This window comes from Rosa rugosa, chromosome 2 (genome assembly GCF_958449725.1).
Source record: "Rosa rugosa chromosome 2, drRosRugo1.1, whole genome shotgun sequence".
NCBI lineage: Eukaryota > Viridiplantae > Streptophyta > Magnoliopsida > Rosales > Rosaceae > Rosa > Rosa rugosa.
In genome coordinates, this window is record NC_084821.1 from 32,680,679 (window position 1) to 32,705,283 (window position 24,605).

Consider the following 24,605-nt stretch of genomic DNA (forward strand, 5'->3'; position numbering starts at 1 on the left):
TCACAATCCGTCGCCGCAATCTCCCCGATTCGAACTAGATGCCGCCACGAGCACGGTAAGAGGCTCGCCGCCGGACAGGGAGGAAGGACGCTATTTTTCAAAGTTTGTTGTTTCGATTTTTCTGTTGATGAAAATCCTAGTTTCAGTACAAAGAGGCAGGGGTACCCCTAGTTTCAATGCTTAAATGAATCATGAGAATATACATACAAAGACAAATTTCCCCCAAGAACACAGAAAGATAAACTGTGAGATATATTAGTATCATAATAAACAAATTGAACAAAACATTCTTAATACTCGTGAAGCACATTGAACGAGCAGTTGCCGCAGTGGTCAATACATATGGGAGCAACAATCTCCAACCGTAATCTATAGGCACAACATACACGTTGAAAGGTGACAAGAACCTTCAGTGAACAATGATTTTCCTATGCAAATGCTCTCCAGTGGATCCTCCTGCTCCATCATGATCATGATCATGAAAAATAAGTGTCAAAATTCCCACCAAACAGAGCACAGATCCTACAAGAAGTTTGTCATATCGCTCCACCCAGTGAAATTTGAGCTGGCTGGCGCCATAGAATGAGAGAGCAACCAAAGAAGTCATCACTGTTATGGTGCTGTAATTCCAAAATACAATGTGAGAAGATTTGTGTCAGTGAAACAAGTTGCCAAGATATTTATCAATTGCAAAACTAATGGGAAACCACTCAGAATAGCATTTTAGCAGTTAAATAATGTCAATCCCTGATCAAACGATGTGCTAGGCTTACCAGAAAGCATTTAACATTAGTATCATGGTTAGCAGCAATAAGTACTAAACGATCTCGTAAACTTACAAAATCCAGTTAGGCAAACAGTTCATCTAAAACATCAAAATCGAAACATAATATTTGTCTCGATCGCCTTTCTTATTCAAACCAGCTGTCACAGAGTGCTGAGAAGATTATTACCCTAGGCTAAGAAGAAGCTCATAAAAAGACTGGAAGTAGGAAAAGAGGAGGTGGCGATCACTCCTTTGCAATGAGCAGATGACTTCACCAACAAATCTAATTTGGTCCATTATACTGTCAATACAATAGATTGTTTTTGTGCTTGTCGGGACTCGGGAGTCAGGGCTGCAAATTGATACAACTAAATGCTATTTTCAAGAAAGCAAGGTGGAAAGGCTAAAAAATTCATTGGGGTTATTTGACTGAAAGAAATAAGCGATTCTTTGGGGTAGAGAACTGTGGGACAGAGTTAAATTCTGATACTAACCTAGGACTCGCTTCAGAAATCAGAGATCTCCCAGCTATTCAGATTGACTGGAAGGCTGCTGTGTGCTAACTTGTCTAGGTTGTAAGTTTTAATTGTATTGACTTGGTGCTTCTAATGCTCTCTGCTGCTACTACTGTATTTGATTGTTTCAATTTTTCTTGTATTTAAGGACTTCACTTCTGGCCCACTGCTAAATTGTTTCACATGCTTAGCATTTCTGCTTGAAATAAATTATATCCAGTTCATTTGATTACATATAATTAATCTGTGATGGCTGACAAATTTTTATTTTCAAATTGCAAAAGCTCGTAGGGAATCAATAAGATTTCCAACTGATGGAAACAACACTCCATACTGAGTCGATAAAGGGTGAGATAATTAACTAGTACAAATTGTAGCCTGTATGTTTCCAAGAGGGGAGGCAAAGAACGTTAAACTAATGTTGGTTATCTCTGCTACCCTCAGTGTAATGTGGATACAGAGCACTTATCAATATAAATGTTTTTTGTACCCATGTACTTACCAGAAAAACAGAAAAGAAAAGAAATACTAGTTAACATTAAACCAAGTCACAATTCAGTACTTAAAGAGATAAACCAGAAAAACAGATCTGAATCCATAAATTAATACCTGAATAGCAGCACTATGATAGCAAGCACCATCATAGAAGATGAATTGCCGACAGCAAGAAATACCGGAAGTGTGGTTGCACAAGGAGACAAGGCAGGAACAAGGACGAGCCCAGCAACAGCCATTTTTTCCATGGGTTGGTTATGTGAATGACTGTGACCACCTTTTCCAGTTAAAAACAACAAAATGTAACCACCGCCAAGAAATACAAGCAAAAGTGAGGCAAGTTTATGAACTGTTTCCTCGCCAGCGATGGTATTTGCCATGGTGACCGCTGTTATACCAAGTATTGAAGTGGATATTACATGCAAAACTGCTCCAAATGCAGCTGCACAATAAAATTACAAAAAGTGAAAGAGTGTCCTGAAAGCTGTCCCAATGACGAATAAATAATTAATGATTCTTTAGCCTTTTCAGGAAACCCACAAACTCCTACAAGAGAACTCGAGAAAAAAGAAAAAGAATTTTCACAGAGATGACCCCAAACTACTCAATTGTGGTGTACATTTTGTTGCATTGCTGTTCACTCTACATTAGTTAAATTATGTTCCCTATCAATAATAAATAAATGAAGCTATAGGAGACTTTAAACACGTCAACGTCTTCAAACTACTCATTTATAGTTATCTCACATGAGAAACTTTTTTCTATCAAATAAATACGGAGAGAAAAAGTCATAAATGTTATATAGTGGATGTCAGCTTATGAACTTTTAAGAACACTTCTTTTAAAGTTGGTGTGATTGGAAGAGATTTAAGGACACTTGTTTTAGAGTTGGTATGACTGGAAGAGAGTGTAAATTCTACAGATCATGTTCTAAACAGACTCAGTCTTGTTGCTGCAGTGCAGGAATTGAAAAGGGGGGTTTGCAAATAACTATGGTACTACACATGCTGGGTAAATGCACCAAGAAGTCTAATACGAAATATCTCTAGAGAGGTTATATTAATTTAACTGAACTTATTTAGCAGTAGTGCAGTACACTCCTAATTATACTATGAACTGTACTCCAACTTTTGTAAACTATACCCTCAAGAAAATCTATCCAATTACGAGAATTCTTCCCATTGGCAAGAATCAAACCTTTCCACAGCCAACCCGTTATCAACTGTACCAATGCCTAAAGGAGGGTAGGTTACAAAAAAAGACATGCCATCTACAAGAACTCCATGTCCAGTTGGTTAAACAGAAGACAAATGCCGGCACGGCCTTTACCCTTTTCTCATCATATATAAGTCGGCAGCTAGACCATGAACCTTGGAGGCTAGGACGTTTAACAATCGAAAAATGAAATTTGAAACTAACATTATAAAAGCATTCATCTAGAGTGCCGGTCAATACAATCATCCAACATTGCTCAAAATATCCTTATTACCTTGTAGCAAGACAATAATCACTAACAAAAAAAAAAAAAAAACTGGTTAATGGTTATGGTAGCGGGTATAAACCAATATATAGATATGATGATTTACAGTTCACCTAAACCCGCAGCTATAAACTAAATTTCATCTAACTGAAACAAGCGAAATGCTCAAAAGTAGAGCTAAGGCTGAGCAGATCTAGAAAGTGTGAGATGAGAGAGAAACAACGTACTGACGAAGAGAGTGCGGGAGAGAGTCCATTTCTGGGCGCGGCCGACGATGGAGAAAGGGAGCCAATGCGTGGGTATGAAGGAATGCAAAAGCGACACCGTTGCGATGCCTCCGATCGTTGACAGATCTTCTGCGCTGAAATTGTCCATTCAAACCACCCCCAACTTGAGCTCACTTCTCTACTACTCAAACAGAGATGGATGTTGTTGTTGCTACTAGATAGTCTTCAGATAGATTTGTTTTGTCGGAATCAATGAAACTGCAAATGTGATTTTGGAGATCTAGATTAATTCAGTAGTAGGATCCGGGTTCACCCGAATCCCAATTCTATGTATCAAAAAAAAAAAAAAAAAACGACTTGTTAACTAACAGAGATAGATGTTGTTGTCGTCGATGTTAATGGAAAATAGATCGACTAAAAAGAATAGTTGTTATTTATTTTTTTAGACATAAAATAATGGTAGTTTGACTAATTACATTTTTACACTTTTATCTATTTATATTCTATTAATTTAATTTGATAATTATATTATTGAAGGGTATTATAGGTACTTTAAAATTTGGTGAAGCCCCTTGACACTAAAAGAGGGCCTCCATTTATAGTAGTAAAGATACAGTAAAATACATATTTTCAGTTCATTCATTAAAAGTTAAAAGTTTAGCCGGATAGTTTTTTTTTTTATTTTTTTATCGACTTCTTAACGAACAGAAAGCGCACCATATAATTTTTCACTACACCTAAAAACGTTGTTGTTACACTAGCAATTTTATAAGAGACTACTTCATTTAATATAATAAAATACATGTTTTCAGTTCATTCATTAAAAGTTTAAAGTTTAGCGAGAACTTACACCGACACATTTCAATGTGGTTGTCAGATGTTTTTTTTTTTTTTTTTTAAATCTTTTTTAATCTCCACCTCAACCTATGATGTGAGTAAGATTTAAACCCATGACTTTCACATTTTCTTTTTTTCAGGAAGAATTATTAACAAAATGAAACCCACATTTTCAAGCAATTAATCCCGACCAAAATACCTCTTACAAATTTCATTTATTAGTGATCACCGATTGAAAAAAGACTAAGATGACTTTGAGGTAAACATTTTTTCGCACACGTAGTGCGATTGAAACACAGTGTTTTGTTATTCAAAAAAAAAAAAAAAGAAACACTGTTTTTTTTTTGTTGATTAACACTAAAGTGTTAATTGAATCATATCTGTTGTACCGGGTAATTGCTGTCTCAAGTGCAACCAATTCAGCCATGCTTCGGCCAATTGCCCAAGATGGTAGTTCATGAAGTCAGAAAATCATATGTACCGAAGTTGTGAGTTCAAGAATGGAGTCGGCAGCCGCTAACCATAGTTGAGTTGAGAAGAGACTAATCTTAGGATATGTCTTCTTCCAAATAATTCGCTACCATATCAAATGTCACAGATAGATTAATGATTAATCCCAATGCTTAGCGTAGCCAGACCATTCTCATAAATAAGACTAAATGTTGTAAAAATAGTGCTGAAAAAGAAATTGTTCTTGCAACTCCCTACTCAGTAACTCAGTAAGAAAAAACATTAATTTGGTTAATTAAGACAAGGCTCTCATAAAAGAATCCATAAAGTTGTACTTATATCCTTCAATTCCAAAATATGTAAACTGTGTGTGCCTTGGTCAATGGATTTTAGCATTCCATCATCTATTTAGACAACTACTTCACCATTCTCTTTAAAACCAAATGGCAGAATACAGGATCCTTAGTTCCTTACAGGCACAGATTAAGTCTATGATCCAGTCGCACCAGACTGTCTCATCACCCACAAGGCAAAAGAATCGGTAGGTATATTTACAAACTTTAATAAGGTAAGACAGTTCCCATATCTTGAAATGATGGGAGAATTTGTCTCATGATCATGAGGGATCACTACCCTGCAAAATGATGCATCTACCATGTCAAATGTGAGAATGGAAACAATGCCATTGTGCTCGTTCCAGCGGTTTTGAACACAGTGAGAAGCAGAATAAACAAAATTAGGTCTATGCGTATCATTAAAATGTCAATATTATGCAAGAACACAAGCAGCACTAGCACATAAGTCTTCCCTAAAGCTGCGGCTAGCAACCAAACATAAACAGCAGCACTAGAGACTTCATCGACAACATCAGCAGAATTTCGTGAACAATTTCTCATAAGAACAATCAATGGATTTCATTCAGTTAATTGAAAGTGCAGCCATGCTACCAAATACTACTATAGGATGTTCTATAGTGCTCACAAGTATCAATACTCCCGAGCCAAAAACCGTAGGATTAGTTCATTGCATGAAACACTGCAAACACAGGCAAATACTACTACAAAAATTTCACTATTTGATTATGGTTTAATTGACAATGTTAGGATGAAAGAAATGAAGATATCTTACTGTACAGCATTATATTTTAGAGATGGAGATGCACATTGGTTATAAGTATTAGACACAGTGTTGCTAGCTGCTCTCAGTAACTTTTCACAAAAATCTTCATCGTCAGGTACAGTTTTCAGATTCCTATTGAATGAACCTAAGGAAAGAAATTATGAATCAAATGTATATTACCTACGTACACGTGTAATAATATAGCGTCCTTTTTCTAAATCGTATATAGTCTTTAACTGTGGTTTCCGCGATTGCAATACAAAGAATACAGCAAACACAGCTATTAAAAGAAATGCAAAGACAGAGAAATACGTGAGTGACTCATTTCCAACAATCTGGCCCAGATTATTATCAAGTTCCCATTCAAGGGGTTCCAGCATTGTTTCAACAATGAAAGCACCGAGAGTCCAATCATGGAGAATATTTCCAGTCTGGTTTGCAAATCCAACCCTGAAAAGAGTGTCAAAATGAAATTATCACTGAAATGTTTCTCTCAAACAATTAAGTTCAGGCAAGCAGCAAGCTACATCAAATTATTAAGTGCTCAGCAAATATAGCATTTTCTTCGTTATTTAAATACAGGTGCATCGACAGCCAAAATATTAGCTCTACATCTCGCAAAAATATGCGGTTACTTTTCAATTAACTTGCCTGATCTAACATATAAATAAGAAATACAGATCAAGATTATTAGCATGCCTGCAAGTGCAAAAAGAACAACATACCTTTTCTCATCCATGGGGATTCCTAGACTGTCATGCAACAGCGCCACCATATAAGCAGATGAGAAACAATATTTCAGCAGATCTGAATCATCAACAATATTATGTTGATTTTTCTGTTTGTCCCATTCGTCTTCACAGTATTGTAGACCAGCTGCCTCCAACTCAAACAAAGAAGCCCTGGGAACAAGCCCAAAAAGCTGTAGAAGGATAAAAACAGGAAAAATTACATGATTAACAACTGAAAAGGACTGACCCAAAAATCCCAAATATATATACTAAAAGTAAAACGAAAGACAGAAAAAAATTCAAATCATATAAAGTTAATAGAAAAATAAAATCCGACATAAAAGATGGCTCTTTTGCATCTCTCCCTCACTCCCTTAAGTATGTACATGAGCAAAATTAAGGTCACAACATCCTTCCAACATAAAGAAGGCTATTATCATTTTGTGAACAGGCACTTCATGATAGATATCATTTGTCATATACTAACAGGATCTTATGATTGTCAATTCATGTACAGTGAAATGTAACTGACTTTCATAAGTACTCAGGCACACCTGTAGCCAGGTGAGTTCTATAAAGATTTTCCTGGAACAGAACAGCATTCAAGCACATGCTATAAAACCATATGTCTAGCCAATTCCCTAATAGTTTATAGTTCTACTTACGTTTGGTCCATTACTGTGTGTTGTGTAGGCTGTCTGTGTTGCGTAGGATGTCTGATGCCTTGATTGCTTGACCCCCTTGAAATTCAAACAAACAATATCCATTTGTATTTTCCCTTCTATTTTGCGTTGTTCGTGATCATTGACAGCTTGAGAAAAACAATTAAAACTGTGGCATTTTCTAAGGGAGTCCAGGCCTGAAGGGACCAGAGATATTTGATTCTAGGATCGGGGAAGGTGTGGTTTTTGCAGGCTTTCTAACTTTCAAATCAGAATTAAGTGAATTACTGTGTATTTAAAAGTCTCATTCTGATCATATTTGGGAGCACAACGGATACTTTTCAATTATTGTAATAGTTTTGTTATTTCTACTTTTATATGCCTAGCTGACTAACCATCAAAAAGCCTGATTCATAGGAATGCCCACAATGAGCTAAACTTAGACCAAGGTCATTTATACTTGTTCGCTAAAACACGCTTACCTCAGCTACTGCAAGGGGCTCTAAGGTGGACAATATATTTTGTAAAGACAAAATATACAACCCTCAAGAGAATATAAACATGTTTCTAAAATTCATTGATTTTTTCTTTTCAAGTTTCAGACTTGAGCTCAAACTGAAGCTCACACGCAGTTCATTCATAGTCTACTTACTGAGAAACTAGCTAATGAGCCAAATAAACCTGAAGGACAGAGCTCAAGTTGAGCTCAACCTAGCAACCTTTTGAGCTTAAATCAACCCGGCTCGACTGGCTTGTTTGCATCTTCACATGAAACAGCTACCAAACAGGAAGTGGGGGAATGTGAACACAGGCCAAAACTCTGGGAAAAGCTTCCGAAAGAGTCTTGAACCTAAACCAAAGAAGCAGACAACAAAGTTGGGCCTACTTCCACTATTTCAATTTGGATTTGACCTTTAGTTTTATAACCGTTGCATTTGGGTCCAATATATACTTCTATCAGATTGGTTGAAGAAAATGACTCTAACTAGTTGAGCAGAAGAGTAAGAGCAAGTTCAAAATGCGCTTTGGGTTTCCCACATGTAAAACTTTTAAGATACCCTATATTCCTAAAGTACTTTTTGGAAATCTTCCAATTCTTAAAAAAATCCACAATATCTTTTCTAAATATTGCGTCTATACACATTTGCCCTTTAAAATTCTCTTGATCAATTTAACAAGAAAAATGATTTGCGATCACAAAAGTTAAGAAGCTATAATGGTTTAGTTGTTTAATTCTTAAGTTTAAGGACTAAAGTAAAAAGGGATCACAAGGAGCAAAACTATAAATCTAACAGGAATTATATTCTCATTTCAATCCTATTAAATAATACATAAAGTCTAACAGAAAGTGCAGCATACGTTGCTTCCTGAAACAGCTAATGTTATAACAATATACAAATTACTTTTAAGATATGTATGTAAATGGTGGAAAATAAGCTAGATATTGGCGCAAACTTTTACATCATATCAAATTGTTATCAGGAGTTAGAAGCAAACAAAAAGTTATCTATTGTCAACCAAAAACAACAAATCTAAAACTCATGCCACCAATATATTAATCAATAATATGAACTTATTTCATTGTCTACCAACCTCAGAAGTAAATAAGAAGTTTGCGGAAATTGGCTTGCCCCCTATCTCGAAAGGAAATGATGAGACAATTGTGCAAGGTGCCTGCACGCATTTATCTGCATTTTACATTGAAAAGCTATTAATGAATACCCTCTTTCTTATAAGTAACCTAGAATCTCAAGAATCAATTACTTCTAACTTCTCAACACACCAAACAGACCTCTTGCCAATTAGAGTACTTAAATAAGCAAGATAAGTTATAGGTAATGGTATAAGATAAAATCACAGTATATGTCAACATACATTCAGATGTTCTTTTCCATTAAGAAACAAATTCTAATCAAGAAAAAAAATTATACATGTATAAATTTCTCAATAATCTGTCACTAAATTCTTTTCTAGCCTGGTTAATGAATGTGGCAATTTGTCAACTATGAACATTACTCTAACTATGTACTACATTATCAGTTTTGTCAGTCCAAAAAACTTAATTGGGTCATTTACTATTGAATTTTGCATAAACCATGAACTGTTGTCTGCATGCAAAAGGTGCACCAGTTGTGCAATCTTTCATTCTATTAAACAGAGGATAAAACAGCTCCATCATAGAAAGTGGAATTTTTCTAGCATAGACAGCAAAAAAGAAAGGGCCCAAACTTCAAAATCATTTAAATTTCTACTGGATTTGAGATCCCAACTCCATGGGAAATTATGGGTTTACAACCACTGTAGCAGCGGAAGCTTTATGAAAAGTAGAGAGTTTGCGAAGTTGAGGAATAAAAATGAGCAGAGGTGTTTCCCCAAATCTAGATTTCCTCCCAAGAACTGTCCTTCTGTAGGAAATGATCCAAAAGTCAACGCTAACAAGGGAAAGCTGTTTTTAAGTTATAGGGACTTCCAACGGGTTTTTTCAATAACTTTCAGACTAAATATTGCTCTAACCACATCTTGTATGATCAAAAAGGTCCAAGTCCCATTGGACCTGTTTGAGACCAACATATTGGACAATGACTATTATTAGCCTAGCAAGACTCTGCCATACAATAGGAAAAGCTTCCTACCATATTTTTACGAAAAATAAATAAACAGATAAAAGATAGAGGACAAGGAATCTACCAAATAACATAGAAAGGAACTACAAAGACAAACAAAGAACAAACCTACATCACATCATTCGGGGTAAAAAAATAAAAAGTCACAGTTGAGTTTCAATCAGAAACAATGGCCTGAAAGAATAGTTTTTAATATCTGAACAACCTGAAACCCAAAGAGACACCCAAACATGAACCCTATCCATAGTTGATCTACATCCTCACCCCTTGCTTCAATAAAAATTCTTTTGTTCCTCTCCATCAAACCAGTCCCCTTTGCAACAGCAGGGCATTATATGAAACTGGATAGTTCAAGAGTTGCATTTAATTCCCTATATAACTTTTTCCATAAAGATGGAGCAACATAACATTGAAGCAAGACATAATTTGAATGAACTTTCAGCTGCTCTATACACATCACACACCAATGGGGTGAATAGGACCAGGAAGGCTGTCTCCTCTGAACTAAATCACAAGTATTCAACCTCCCATGAGCAATAATCCAAGCTAAGAATCATACTTTAGGACATACTTTAGCCTTCCAAATTACATGAGAGGAATCAAAGAAAGAGAGAGAAGACTTTTCCAGTAGTTTCTTTGAGTAGGATTTGCAAGAAAAAGCTGCCAAGCGTCGAACTTCCATAAGCTTCTATCTGCCCTAGAAAAGAACAGCCTAAAATCCTCTACGCATGCCACTAATTTAGTTAACTCCCCTACATCCAGATTACTTATGCGAGAAAAAAAAGGTTACAAAAAGCTGTTCCCCTCTTCCTCATACCATATTTTTGAAAACAATAACCTATCCAATCCACTCAAATCACATTTTCCCTCAAAAGGGATTGAGTAGAAAATTAAGAGTTTGATATTTAAGGCCAAGAAAATTCAAAATGTAGGCCCAAGCCAAAGTATGCAAGGGCCAGTGGCCCAGTAGTACTATAGCGAGTGGCCAGTTGTATAATGATATTTAAGGCCCAAGTGTTTCCTGGCAAAGTACACACAAGACAGAAGCCATGACCCAGTTGGCTATATCACAGCCTAACTCATTTCCCCAAGTCCCATAATGACTGAGCCAAGGCCTAAGATTCCACCCATGGTAAACTGATTCTTGCTTATAGGAGATTAGTCCCAATCACACTGCTAGCAAAACCCAACTTCACTGACCAATCCCATTCAAAACCAAGATATCTAGTTTTAGAGGGAGGAGAAAAAAAAAAAACCTACGTATATCTTTAACGGCACTGAGTACCTATGCTTAGCAGCACTTAAGTGACACTTCTCTTAGAAGCACAAATATTTTCATTGAACGCTCACGTGCTCCCCCGATATTCTTTTGTAAACGCTTCTGGAGCAGCTTATGGGTGCTTTAGGAAGTATAATTGATCTGTATCCTAAAAACCACTTGTGCTCGTTTCTGTCAAATACATTGAAAAAAGCTTTTGGTTATTTGAAAGCACTTTTGGCACTCCATAAGCACTGCCAAAGATGCCTTATATTTTCATATTACGTTCCTTTGGACAAATTACCCATCCCATTGTTCACCATGACAAGCCTTTATTGGGCATTACCCTAGTAGTGTAGATAAATTATTAGGAAATTAATCTTAAATAACTATAAATCCAAAAATAAAACAACAACTTTTTTCCTTGAATTATGTATTAAACCAATTTAACAGCTACGCAAACAATCACTTAAAATAGTTTAACCATTCTTCTCATAAAAGGAAAACATTCTGCCTTTGGTAAAGGAAAGAGGACCAAAGTTTAGGCATGCATTGTCATGCCTGAGATGGGTGCTCTGAATGGAAGGAACAGAAGGTTCTTGAGGACTACAGATGTACAGGCATGAAGGAGCTCTAGGAGAGAGTAAGGATCTGGTTAGCATTAAGTGCTTATCTCCCACGCTCTTTCTTCATTATGCTAGATTGGAGAGCAGTTGTAGATTGTAGGTCAAGGGTTCTGTTATGAAAATGGTGCTCTGTTTGCAGTCTAGTATCTCTTGATGTTTGTTTTTGTTTTATGTTCTATTATCCAGCTGTGGCGAAGAAGCCCACATTTATCATATCATTTTAAGGGATCAAGAATGAAAGTTGGTTCATCTCATAATAAAATAAAATAAAGCGAGCCAACTTAAATATGGAAACAAATAATTCTGCTAAACTTTCCAGAAAGGCAATCACAAAAATAGATATCACGACAACATAATTGAACTTCAATTAATAAGAATGATCAGAAACTAGTGAAAATGAAGACGCAGAAGATTATGCTACCTCGTTTGCTCTTTAATAGTGCCAAAACTTGAGACTTGCATTCAGAAAAGTTTCCGCCCAGCGAAGACACTAGAAGTTGTTCATCACTGGCATTCACTGTCAGCTTATATCCTCTAGGTACACAAGGGTTAACAATACTCCCCTTTCTAGAATCTGAAACTGCAAAACAAAATGAATATTTTGCTCCATTAGCAAAGAAATCAAAATCATTTACCCAAAATGCACAGCCAATCATACTTAATGTTTTAAATATTCATACTTTTTTCCTTAAGTTACAACTGTGATCTTCCTCATTCTATATTTGTTGTACTCTAACATCGACATTTATGAACACTAACTTCAGTTCGTTGCATTGTAAGTCTCTTACTTTGGTCAGTATTTAAACAATTTTGAACCTGGGTGCTCTCATTTTCAAAATGTTCTCAATTCTCAATCTAAGTTTTATCGCAGATGAAATGAAAAACCTATATTCATATATTCCTGCCTAGGAATTAAACATGCATTATGGTCAAGAGCCTAAAACTGGTAAGTAGTTATCACTATGATGCTTTTGAGTTTCGATTGCATTGGAATCCATAATATATATAAAGCTTTGAATAGTGTAAACTATTAGTACGTGGGCAACATTTAGCAAAATTAACTCTTGTTTTTCACATATTAAAAAAAATAAAAATAAAAAAAAAGACCAGAAACCAATGGTGTTAGTTTGAGAAGTCAAACAAGTATCAGTAATTGCATGAACCAAAATCCAGAGGCAACTAAAATTACTATGCAGTTTATACTTATCATATAATTATAGTAGTTCAAAAATACCATGAAATCAACTTTTATCCCATGGTACCATAAAAGAGAAAGGACAACAGATCGTACAAGGTGTCGATTTTCTGTAGTTTTCATACAATGATTCCCAAGCCGCATCCTGTACAAAAACAAAAACAGGTCCATAAATATCATGATGCTGATTTGAGTTTGTTAATATAAATAAACTCACAGGATCAGCGAACTATTATCTAACCCTACCTGAAATTGTATAAGGTACACCAAGTTGTCAAACTGCTATAAGCAGGGGGTGAAATTGATAAATAATTATCATATCCAATCAAATTCCAATATATAGGCATCAAGTTGCTCACAGACAATGGCACATTACGGATTATAGATGAAGCACAAGACACGTACAATATAGAGAAAAGGAAGATTGGTATAAACACCTGGCCAAATTGCGGCAAGCCGTGGCTATAAAGGTGATAAGTAACTCCAAACAATTTGATAACTCGAGACGGAGAAGATTGCACTTGGAGTGTTTCTTTTTGGGCAAATGTAACCTGAAAATGATCATAGGTTAGTACCTGAATACACATAGAAATGTAATTGTTTAGAATGGTAGACACTTGGTAAATGAAAGAAAAAAAAAACCTGCAAAGAAGCCCCACCGAGTTCAACTATCCCAGTGGTTTCTTCAGCCTCACTCTTCAATGTTCCGAGAGCGTAATTGGCACTCACCCAAGCATAAACCCCTTGCTCTTCACCTGTGTAGCATATTGCAAATTGTCATTCACATCATCAGTTCTAGTCAAAACTCGAAAACACGAAAACGCACCTGAGACCACTCTGGCCCAATCGTCCTTGAACCAAAACCCGGAAGATCTGAGCACCTTCCTACACGACTCGAGAAGCTTCTCGGCGATCTCCTGGCCCAAGTCCTGGAGCTCCGGGGAAGCAAACAAGAGGAGCTTCGTACTGGCTCGCTCTTTCATCGGCACCTGCGACTTGGCGAAGCGGAGCAGCGGCGCGAGGGAGGCGCCGGCGGCGTCGGGGCGGGCGGCGAAGGAGGAGAGGGCGGGGCGAGAGCGGGAGGAGGTAGAGGGAGCGGTGGCGGTGGCGTCGAGGAAATGGAAGACGCGGATGCGGGAGGCGGTGGGGGCGGCGGTGATGACAATGCCGAAGAGGGTGGATTCGGAGTGGGTGAATTTGGGGGAGAGGTGGAGCTTGTGGGCGGTGGAGACGAGGTAGAAGAGGAAGGGGAGGGCGAGGAGAGAGAGGCAGGAGATGAGGAGGCATTGGCGATTGTTGCGAGAGACTGGTGGTGGTGGTGGTGGTGGTGGAGCTCTCTTCGATTGGATTTGGAGGGTTGACAAATCCATCACCAGAAAATATGTAATTTCAAACTTGTCTTCCACTACATTTGCTGCGATTCCGGAGATTCAAAATTTGCCGGTGGGCTTGAGAGAACTATAAACCGAGAGCAATTGCTGATTTGCCAACTAATTAAATCGGTACTATCAATCCACTATTCATCCCAAATCGCTATCCAATGAAAGTTGTTTTGCCTGCCCGGTCCACTATTCACACTTCAAATTTGAATAATTTATTAAGCTTATAATTTAATTAACTAAACAATTAACAATTAGATTAATCATACAATGTTAATTTAATAAATGACTAACTACTGTTTAGTCCCTAAAGCATGATTTCGTCTTCTTTCTAATTTAATCTCAAAAGTCTCTGACCTCAAAATTTTAAGTCCAACTGATCTATTCCCCCCCCCCATTTCATCCAGTTGCGTGCTGACATGTCAGTTTTCAACTGGCCAGCTCAGCACCACGTAAGACGCCAATTTTGTAAAGTGATGAATTTGCCCCTGTTTCAGTTTCTCACTAAATTCCGTCTAAAATGATTAAATACCACACTACAGACCCTTAAATATTTATCAACAACAAACACCACAATTCATATTGCTCCTTGATTCATCAACAACCACAATTCATCAGCAAAAACATTCACTCATAAAATTCCATGAACTTAAAAATAAGAACACTTCAATTCATAATAGGCATAGTATTTGCAGCAACCTAGCGAAAAAGCTCTAACGTAGCAAAAACCAAAATTAGAGCATTACATCCCTCACAAATTGTTCAGATCTGTTTGAAATTTAGCTCTAATCATCTTAACAAAAGATTAGAGCTAGCAACTAAGTGACACAGCACATAGTTGCACAAAAAGGATGTCAATAATGAAATGGCTGCCTATGCTAGAATTGAGTCATACTTCCTATTTTCCATCTCTTGTAACTAACCTTTCTCTCATCCTCTGAGATGTCCTTATTGAAGTTGCAGCCTGCTTGCTTGATGATGTTGAAGGTTGTGGAGCAAGGACTTAAAAATCGAAATTTTCGCCGAAATATCGGCGAAATTTTCGTTTTCTCAGGTTGGCGATATTTTCACTAGATACCATGATATTTTCGTGCGATATTTTGGAGATATCGCGATATTTTCGGAAATTTTGGAAATTTGGACGAAATTCACGAAATTTGTCCTTTTGTTCCATGGCCCAACAGCCCAAATTGGGCCCAATCTGCCAATTTGGAATCAAAATTCGGTTAAAAGGAGCAAACCAACCTCAAAGAGGTTCGAACCTTGGTTGTGACTCATACATTTAAACAGGGAAACCAATCCTGCTGGAGAAGGATCTTGTAATTATTGGAATATCGTTTTATATATTTCTTCACATATCTCATCTTCTTTTACCTTCCCCTTTTCAACAGTTTATTGGGTAGTTTATTTTATTGTAACTAATTAAATTTATTATTTTAAGTACTTTGTACATGAATAAACTACTAATTATTTTATGTACGAGAATTAGTAAAGTATCAAGATTTTAAATATCCACTAAATTAAGTTTCAATAAATGTCTGCTCAATGTATAGTTGTGTACTAATTCCCTATAAATTACATTAATTTATTATGTAATAATATTTGTTTAATATATAGTTTTTTTTAAAAGAGTAGATAATTGATCAAATAGACATATTCTAAAGTTTCATTTATAATTTTTATGTTTTTCTCTAAGTTTTCATAGTTTCTATCGAATTTTTATCGATATCGATACTTTCTCGAAATTTCCATCGAAATTTCCATTTTTTGAATGGTCGATATTTCCTCGATCATCGATATTTTAGTCATTGTTGTGGAGTCCTTGAACTCGTAGGTCTGGTTGGGGCAGATGCAACTTGGGTTGGCCTGGAGCTTGTAGGTGTGGTTGTAGATTGTGTCGGCCTTAATGTAGATTGTGCAGGCCTTGATGTGGATGGGGCAAACCTATTTGCTGCCAGCTTTGCAGCTTTGGCAGCAGCAAATGTCACGCCCCGAATTTTGAATAATAAATTCAAATCCGAAACATGAATAATTACAATTACAAAATCCAAATCTCGAAACTTCGAGTTCATTATTACAATTCACTCTCACAAGCAATATTATAAAGCTTAAATGAGCATAACACACCTCACAACGTACAATTGCTGTAAAACTCTAACAATTGCTCTAACCGCACGATCACCGTCCTGGTTCTCCTGTCTTGTAGGATTACCCGCTACACAATTTGAATAGTGTACCGGGAGTTGCAACAACACAAAACCCGGTAAGCTTTTTACAGCCAGTATGAGTAAACAAGAAGAACTGTTGATTTAATAAAATACATTTCCTTTAACTCAAGTATAGAAATGTAGAAACATCACAATTACAATGATCACCACAAAACCACTTCACTTTCTCACTCTCATATATATATAAATATATATATATATAAATATTATACACTTATGAGTCACTCCCCGTTACCCTCATAAGGTCACTCAACATTTGGCAGACAGACTAGAGCTCTAACTGATCGTTTCCACCTACCCGGCGCGAGGGCGTGGTTCACGATTTAATGCTATTAGTTTCCACCTACCCGGTACAAGGGCGTGGTTCACTAATAGATGCCATGGTCACCCCCGTGACCTATTGATCTCCACAGATCAATATATCTCAACAAATCAACAATTTATTGTTTCTCAACAATAAATTTAATACCTCTCACAATATTGTTGCTTTTCAACAATAAACTCAACACAACCATAACAGTACATAATATCTCACAATTTCAACAATACATATTATTTCACATAAATAATATATATATAGATAGACATTCACACAGGAATGCCCATTAATACCAACTATAGCTCACACAATGACGACAAAAAATAAATTAATTAAAAGTACTCGGTTCGTAATATGAACCACGTGAGGTTTACTCACCTCGATAATCCCGCTGCGTCTTCAATTCCGCTCAAAATACGATCCACAATCGTCCACTAACTCAAACCGTCAATCACCTAGTCAGATACGATCTTAACTTAGCAATCATTCATAAACCACACATATACGGAAATCCAACGGTCGGATTCTAATTTAATGATGATCCAACGGCCAGATCGAATTTATATGATGATCCAACGGTCGGATCCTCACGGATCGCCCTTAGGATCATCCTCCAAAATTATCACGAAGATCCAACGGTCAGATCTTCTTGAATCACTCTAACAAACATCTCCTCAAAATTATACGAAAATCCGACGGTTAGATTCTCACGAATCGCCTTCCGAATCACTATTTCACAATTATACGAAGATCCAACGGTCGGATCTTCGCCCATGACCACACAAAGCCACTGGGACAGTCATAAGATCAACATAACAAAACTACAAGTCCATCGGACGGTCTGATCTTCACAGATCACAAATCGAACGATCGAAATCGATCGAAACTTAAAAATTCATAACTTAATCATACGATATCCAAAAATTATGAATTATATATGCAAACGATCGTATCGACACGTAGAACACAAAAATGGACAGAAACTGTCCTTGGGGTGGCCGGAGGTCGCCGGAAACCACCATCACAGTGGCGGCACCGCCACCCATCCAAAGTCAAAATTAGACAAAACTCCCAACACGAAAGTTCTTCATCTTAACTCGAATTGAAACTTTCATAACTACACCAAAGTCAGATTATAAGCCAAAAAGTAGAATTTTACCTTATAAGGTTTGAAACCCGAAGAACCCTAGTTTTGAATTCGTTCCAATTCGATCTCCACAGATGAAATCGATGCAATCCACCTTAGGGGAAATGATCTACATCCTCAGAAGTGCAGAATCCTCTCAAGAATCACGGCAAAAGGTGGCCGGAGGAGGGAGAACGACGGTGGGGAAAGGAGGTGATTTCCAGCTCGACTGCACCGTGTTCTTCGACTTGTAGCGGCTACCACGTTGGTTATTTCCCCTCGATGTCTTCTACAAAGTTGTAATATAGCTCAGGCCTAGCAAAATCTCTTTTGGAATCAACTCGATTCGAGGTTGGATGAGAGAGATATCGGCCGGTGAAGGAAGAGCAGCATCGGGCGAATTCCAGCTCGAGCTGTGCAGCTTCTCGGCCTCCTAGCACCTTCCATGGTTCTTTTCTCACTTTGATGTCTTCTAGGAAGTTTTAACTGACTTCAAGGCGAATGAAAATACTTTTGGAATCAAGTCGATCGGAGGTCTGTGGAGGGAGATATGGCCGGTGGAAGAGAGAGGAACAAATCTGGGCTCGGGAGAGAATTGGGGAGAAAATATAGGTTTCTGAAATTTCTGTCTTCCAATGCAATTTCCGGAACTTTTTTTTTGTATTTATAGAATTTTCCCGATTTTCAATCGCTTATAACTTTCTCATACGAACTCCGATTTTCGCATTCCATATGTCCACGAACTCGTATCGACGCGCTCTACAACTTTCATGAATGAAGTTTTCCCAAATTCCCAATGTATAAAAAGTCAATTTTTGAGACCTCCTAAATAACGTTCGTTTTCGAAAATTAATCGTTCGAACTAATTCCATAACTTCTCCAAGCCTCGTACTCGCTCCCACTATCGTGAAATCATTTCTAAAAATCCACGGAAATTAATTTGGATTTTTCGGGGTATTACAGCAAACTTTCTGTACACAAATAACCAATAAATCAAGTGACCAAATAGTCAAACAAATAGCAGCTAAACATTATAACTGAAGACAATCTTACTCTTTGATATTCTGCTCTATCCCTTGCTTTCTTCCTTAATTCATTTGCAGACATAGAACCTTTCTTCCCTCTCTTGGCCTGCAGCAAGCAATAACAGTTTCACTGAGTTAGAAATTGACCTTGCTTTGTCATATGAAAACAGTTCAAAGCATCCCAAAATCAAAAATACCTGATCAGAACCTTGACCTTCTTCATTGTTGACCTTTCTCTTCATGTTTTCCTTTGGCGGCAAATGCCTTTGACAAGTTTTAACATTATGGCCTACTTGGTGACAATTTCCACACTTGAGGGATCTTTGCTGCCTTCCAAGCTTACTCTCAGCTGTTTGAAGCTTTTTAGAGGAATCCTTAATCCTTTGTATCTTAGGCCTACCCGGCTGCCTTGAATATGCTGGAGGTAAGATTGGTAGATCTTCACATCTTCCCCACAAGTCCATACTGTTAACAACCTTGATGAAATTGTTGTAGATAGCCATATACCTCTTCTTGAAATAACAATCAGCAACATACTCATCGGGGTCTTGCCTCCTAAAGTTTATGGCTGAAACTGCATGCTTGCATGGGATTCCAGTCAAATCCCACCTCCTGCAGCTGCATGTCCTCAACCTTAGATTCACAATATTCTTGTTTCCTTCTATATTCCCAACCTCAGCTTCATCCCACCATTGAATGTAGGAGTGCAATCGGTTGCAGCCTTCGCCTTGCTCTTCTCCAACACCTGCCTTGGCTTGGGGCAGATATTTCCTTCATAAGCCTCCATTTTTGCCCTTCTCACCTGAATCCTCTTCATAAGCTTCAATCTTATTTCTTCAAACATGGTGACTGGTGGCTTCTTTCTAGCTTCCACAATCCATGAGTTGAAACTCTCACATAGATTGTTGTCCATAATGTCACAGTTACTGGTTGTGTTGAAGAATGCCCTACACCAATGTTTGGGAGGCCTCTCATCCTCTGCAAAACCAAAACAGCAGTTAAAAACTGAAAACAAAATAAAACCTATACTTGTACAAACAGATTGTATTCAAATACATGTCATCCAATTGTAAGCATCCTCATCAAGGGCTTTCATCTCCTCCATGTCATTAAGATAGTAAGGCATAGTAGTGGACTTGACACTCTTCCACATCTAGTCCTTCATCACTTTTCCAGGGAAAAGTTTGGTAAAGTTAGTCCACATGTGCCTTACATAGAACCTGATATGTGCACTTGGGACCACCTCCTCAAATGCAAGTTTGAGCCCTTTCTGCTTGTCACTAATAAAAACCCATCCAACTCCATCTTCCTCGATCTCCAAGTCCTTGCATAATACATAGTTCCAAAAACCAGATCCATGAGTCCTTATTCTCCATCTCAACCATTGCATATGCAATCACCCAGCTTGTGTTATTGGCATCCAACCCCACTGCTGTCAAAAGCTGTCCCCCAAAAGCACTTTTCAAGTGTGCACCATCCAAGCCAATCACACTTCTACATCCAGCCTTGATTCCATTCTTGAGGGCTCTCAAGCAAATGTACATTCTTTTGAAGACCGGATTGTTGGAAGTAGTGCTAAAATCACACTTAATATCGACGGTAGTATCTGGATCAGCCCTCTTCAGCTCATTTCCATAGTTCCTTAACCTTGAAAACTGATACTTTATAGAGCCGTCAACTTCTAGCAAGGCTGCCCTTTTAACCTTATAAGCCATTTGGCTGAAACCCTTGCTCTAATACTAGCAGACATTGTTCTAGCTAGTGAATCTGCAACACCAAATGACAATTTGATTAAAATCACATTCAAACATCTTATAAGAAAGAAATTGAAACCATGAACTATTGAAGTAAATATACCTAGTTTCCAATGTTCATTAAGAACAATCTGGTCCTTGAACTTTGCTACTAAGAATCTCTGTTTCACTATCCGATTGTTATACTTCCTTGTGCAATTGTGGACTGGATTGTAACCCTTGATCATCAAAGTATCCTCATGCTGCATTTTTGAAGCAAACAACTCGAAAGGGCAATTTTCCTCCTTGTATATGACCCTTAGTCTTACTTTGTCATTCTTCAAAAAAATATACTCCCAGCCACCTTGTATAGCCATCTCCCTTAGAGCATCTCTCAAAATCTGAACTGTGCCAAACATCATCCTCAACTTGAAAACAGGCCTTCTCATATCAGTTTTAGGGTTAAAGTACAACCCTATCTCCTCATTTTCTCCATCCGAGTTGACAATGTAATTAGGTGGTTCTTCATCAGACTCTTGTTCAGCAAACATGTCTTCATTATCTTCAAAATCTGGTTCCTCATGTTGCACATTAGTCCTTTGTCCAACAGTACCCTCACTCTCTCCTTTCTTGTGTGAAGCTTCTTCATGCTCAACATCATCCAACCAATCATCATCATCTACCCCGTACTTGACATAGTCCTCATCATCTGCTATAGGATCGTAATCTTCATCCTCATTATGGTCTGAACCCCCACTCTCTCCTCTAGCTGTCTCATCTTCATCTTCATGGTCAACCTCACTACCTTCACCACCACTATATGACTGAAGATAATCTAGAAGGTCAACACCTTGCAGCCCTTTCCATTCATTGTCTACACCACTACTTGACTGCCCTACAACACTTGAACCTACTCCTACAGCACTTGAACCTACTTCTACACTTGACTACCCTATACTTCTTCAACCTTGCACACTACTTGAACATTGCCCTATACTTCTTGGACATTGCTTACCACTTTCCTTACCCTTATTAGATGGTATTGTATACTTCAACAACTTTTGTTTCCCTTTTTCCTTTGGATTAACTTCACAAGCATTGCTAGCTTGGGTAGGCACATGGTCTTCAAGCTCCCGAATCACAACTCCCTTGTTAGGTCTAGGTCTAGGCTCATCGGGTAGCTCTTCTATTACAACGTTGCTACCAACTTGACTAAAAAAGAAGTCTTCATAAATAAACAAGTCATCATCTATATCTTCTGGTCCCTTGTGGTCCAAGTACAGAATTATCAATCTCCAATAAGGAACAGCAGTACACATAGTGACCACATCCAAATCAGTCACTAACTTCATCAACTCGTCTCCTTCATCACCAACCCGGTACCAATAATCAATCCTTTCATTTGCATATCTTGGATTTAGTTGCTTCACCATATTATCAACTTCAACAAGGGACATCCTATCTTTGTCCACATTGTCATAGTAATCGACCTTGCCTCCAACATAGTTGTTGCCACTTAAACGCCCTCCATGGAATATCTTGACTATAAAATAGTCTGGATGAGATGTATGGGTCAATGAAAAGCATTAGTTACTTTACTTAATAGTTAATAAATACTCCACAAGCAATAGTTAATAAATACTCCTCAAGTCTTTTGAAGATCGAAACAATGCGGGGAACAAAAATTTGTAAGTTTCACACTTAAAATATTTTCTCAGTTCCTCACTTTTAAGTTTCACTAAAATTGACTGGAAACCCTAACCTCCTTCAACCCCGACCTCCTCCTCCATTCTTTAGCTCAGCGTCTCAGACCCTGACCCAACCTCCTCCACCTTTCTCCAGCCCCGACCCCGATCCCGATCCTAGCCTCCCTCCTCCTTTCTCCGCCTTCGACCTCATCCTCCTCCGACGACTATAATATGCAATTAAAGGAGGCTGAATGGGTTTGACCCCGACCCCGATCCTAGCCTCCCTCATCCTTTCTCCGCCTTCGACCTCATCCTCCTCCGACGACTATAATCTGCAATTAAAGGAGGCTGAATGAGTTCGACCTTGACCCCGACCCCAACCCTGACTACGGTTTCTCTGATGGCAATCTCTGACGACCGAGCTTCTTCGACTATGACTGGACTCGGGATGGGGCACAACCGAAAACGCCATCTGATCCCCAAATCTAGAGTGAAGTTTGAGAGAAGGAAAACAAAAAGCGACAGAAAAACCAGAGAGGTAAGAAGTAGAGGAAGACGATAACGGATGCGAAGCTAAACGAGCTGACTCAGAACTTCGGGCATTTCAAAGCGGCGTTGATTTGTAGTGATTTCGTTACAACTGCCAATCTTCTATCGGATCTAAAGGTACCTACCGATTTTTCAAAACCATAACTTTGTTTGCTCAATTTGGGATTCTAAGCTGCTCTTGTACGTGATTTAGTGGCTATTAGTTGTGTTCTTCTTTGTGTAATGCTAAATTAGATGATCAATCTTGTGAATTGCATCTGTTCGATTAGGTTTTTGGGTCCATTGGATTATGTGTTAGTCCATAAGCATATGTAGTTAAATTTTCAGTGCTTGTGGGGTTAGTAGAGCCCTGACAAGAACCCTATGTCTTTTTGCTATTTCTCTTACGAAGTTCTTTAGTTTTTGGCTTGCTACACTTAGTGTAGCTGTGATACAATTTGTTTCAACTTGATTGTGATCTCTATGTACAGTTTTATGTAGCTTTGTTTTGGATGGGTGTGTGGTTTCTGGTGAGCTATAATTTGAATAAGAGAGATGTGAGGCATGGTATGTGAATTTGACATGGTTCAGAGGGTGACCCTTATCGGTGCGTCTCTCAGACGTGTTATTGAGATGCTGAAAGGTTCATATCACCTCTTGCTCCATTGTCCTGTTGTTGCATCCTTGTGGAGAAGATTATTTAGGGAGACCAAAGTGAGATGAGAAATTCTATCAGTACTGTGTTGTGTTATTCAGCTATAGGTTTAAGTTCTTTGGTGGATGAAATAGGGGTCCGGTGTGCTGTGTTGGCAAACTTTTGGTTGGGGTGGATGGAGAGTGATAGCTGGATCTGTAAGGGAGAAAAGGATGAAGAGGTGGATCCTTTGTCAAATATAAAGTCTGTTTTTGGGCCTCCCTTTGGGCATCGGTATCTTCTGAGTATAGGAAATACTCCTTTTATCTAATCTGTTATAACATGTTTTCTGTAGTGTTTTGGTCTCCTTTTCATTTGTTTCAGGCAACTCACACCTGTAGAATTTTCCAGTTTTTACAGAGGAGACTTCTTGTCCCTTTTTATTACTTTTGTATTCTTGTTTTTTGTAAAAGTTTGTTCTTTAAGAAAAAAAAAAATTGCAGTCGCTTTAGTTATATCATTTCTTGATTTCTAATGCAGAATGATCTCCTTGTAAGAGTGATGTATAATTTGTGGATATGCTAATTTCTTGTATTACCTTTTCCTTTTGCAATACCATATAAGTAAAGGATTTATGAGTGTGACTTCCTATCATAAAAGATAGCTGTAGCTTTTATATCTATTGAATATGTGTTATTATATGTATGTATATGCAATACATGTACTCTTGTGCTAAACATGCTCTCTTTTATGTTATTAAAAAAGTTAGGATTAAATTCTGTTTACTACCCTGTACTTTCAAGGGTTGGTCAGTTCAGTCCCTGCACTTCTAATTTAATCAGAAAAGTCCTCACACTCTCCAATTTCATCAATTCGATCAATTTCCTCACAATTCCGTCAATTTCCTCTGTTTAGGTGCTGACGTGTCATAACGCCGTCTGATGTGTCAGATTTGTGGGA

General features: G+C 37.8%; 2 protein-coding genes across 2 annotated transcripts; both read right to left on the reverse strand.

The window, feature by feature from the left end:
* Window positions 1-233: 233 nt before the first annotated feature.
* On the reverse strand, window positions 234-3,830 carry LOC133734436 (uncharacterized). Its single transcript, XM_062162092.1, has 3 exons — window positions 3,484-3,830; window positions 1,891-2,218; window positions 234-620 (listed from the first exon to the last, which is right to left on the reverse strand). The coding sequence occupies exons 1-3, from the start codon at window positions 3,629-3,631 to the stop codon at window positions 410-412; spliced, it is 687 nt and encodes a 228-aa protein (XP_062018076.1). The 5' UTR covers window positions 3,632-3,830; the 3' UTR covers window positions 234-409.
* Window positions 3,831-5,929: 2,099 nt separating this feature from the next.
* LOC133733398 (probable apyrase 6) lies at window positions 5,930-14,468 on the reverse strand. The gene is made up of 8 exons (XM_062161028.1): window positions 13,812-14,468; window positions 13,628-13,740; window positions 13,423-13,536; window positions 13,082-13,130; window positions 12,212-12,370; window positions 8,876-8,970; window positions 6,615-6,811; window positions 5,930-6,339 (listed from the first exon to the last, which is right to left on the reverse strand). Exons 1-8 carry the CDS (start codon window positions 14,353-14,355, stop codon window positions 6,066-6,068), a joined length of 1,545 nt encoding a protein of 514 aa, XP_062017012.1. The 5' UTR covers window positions 14,356-14,468; the 3' UTR covers window positions 5,930-6,065.
* Between the last annotated feature and the right edge of the window lie 10,137 nt (window positions 14,469-24,605).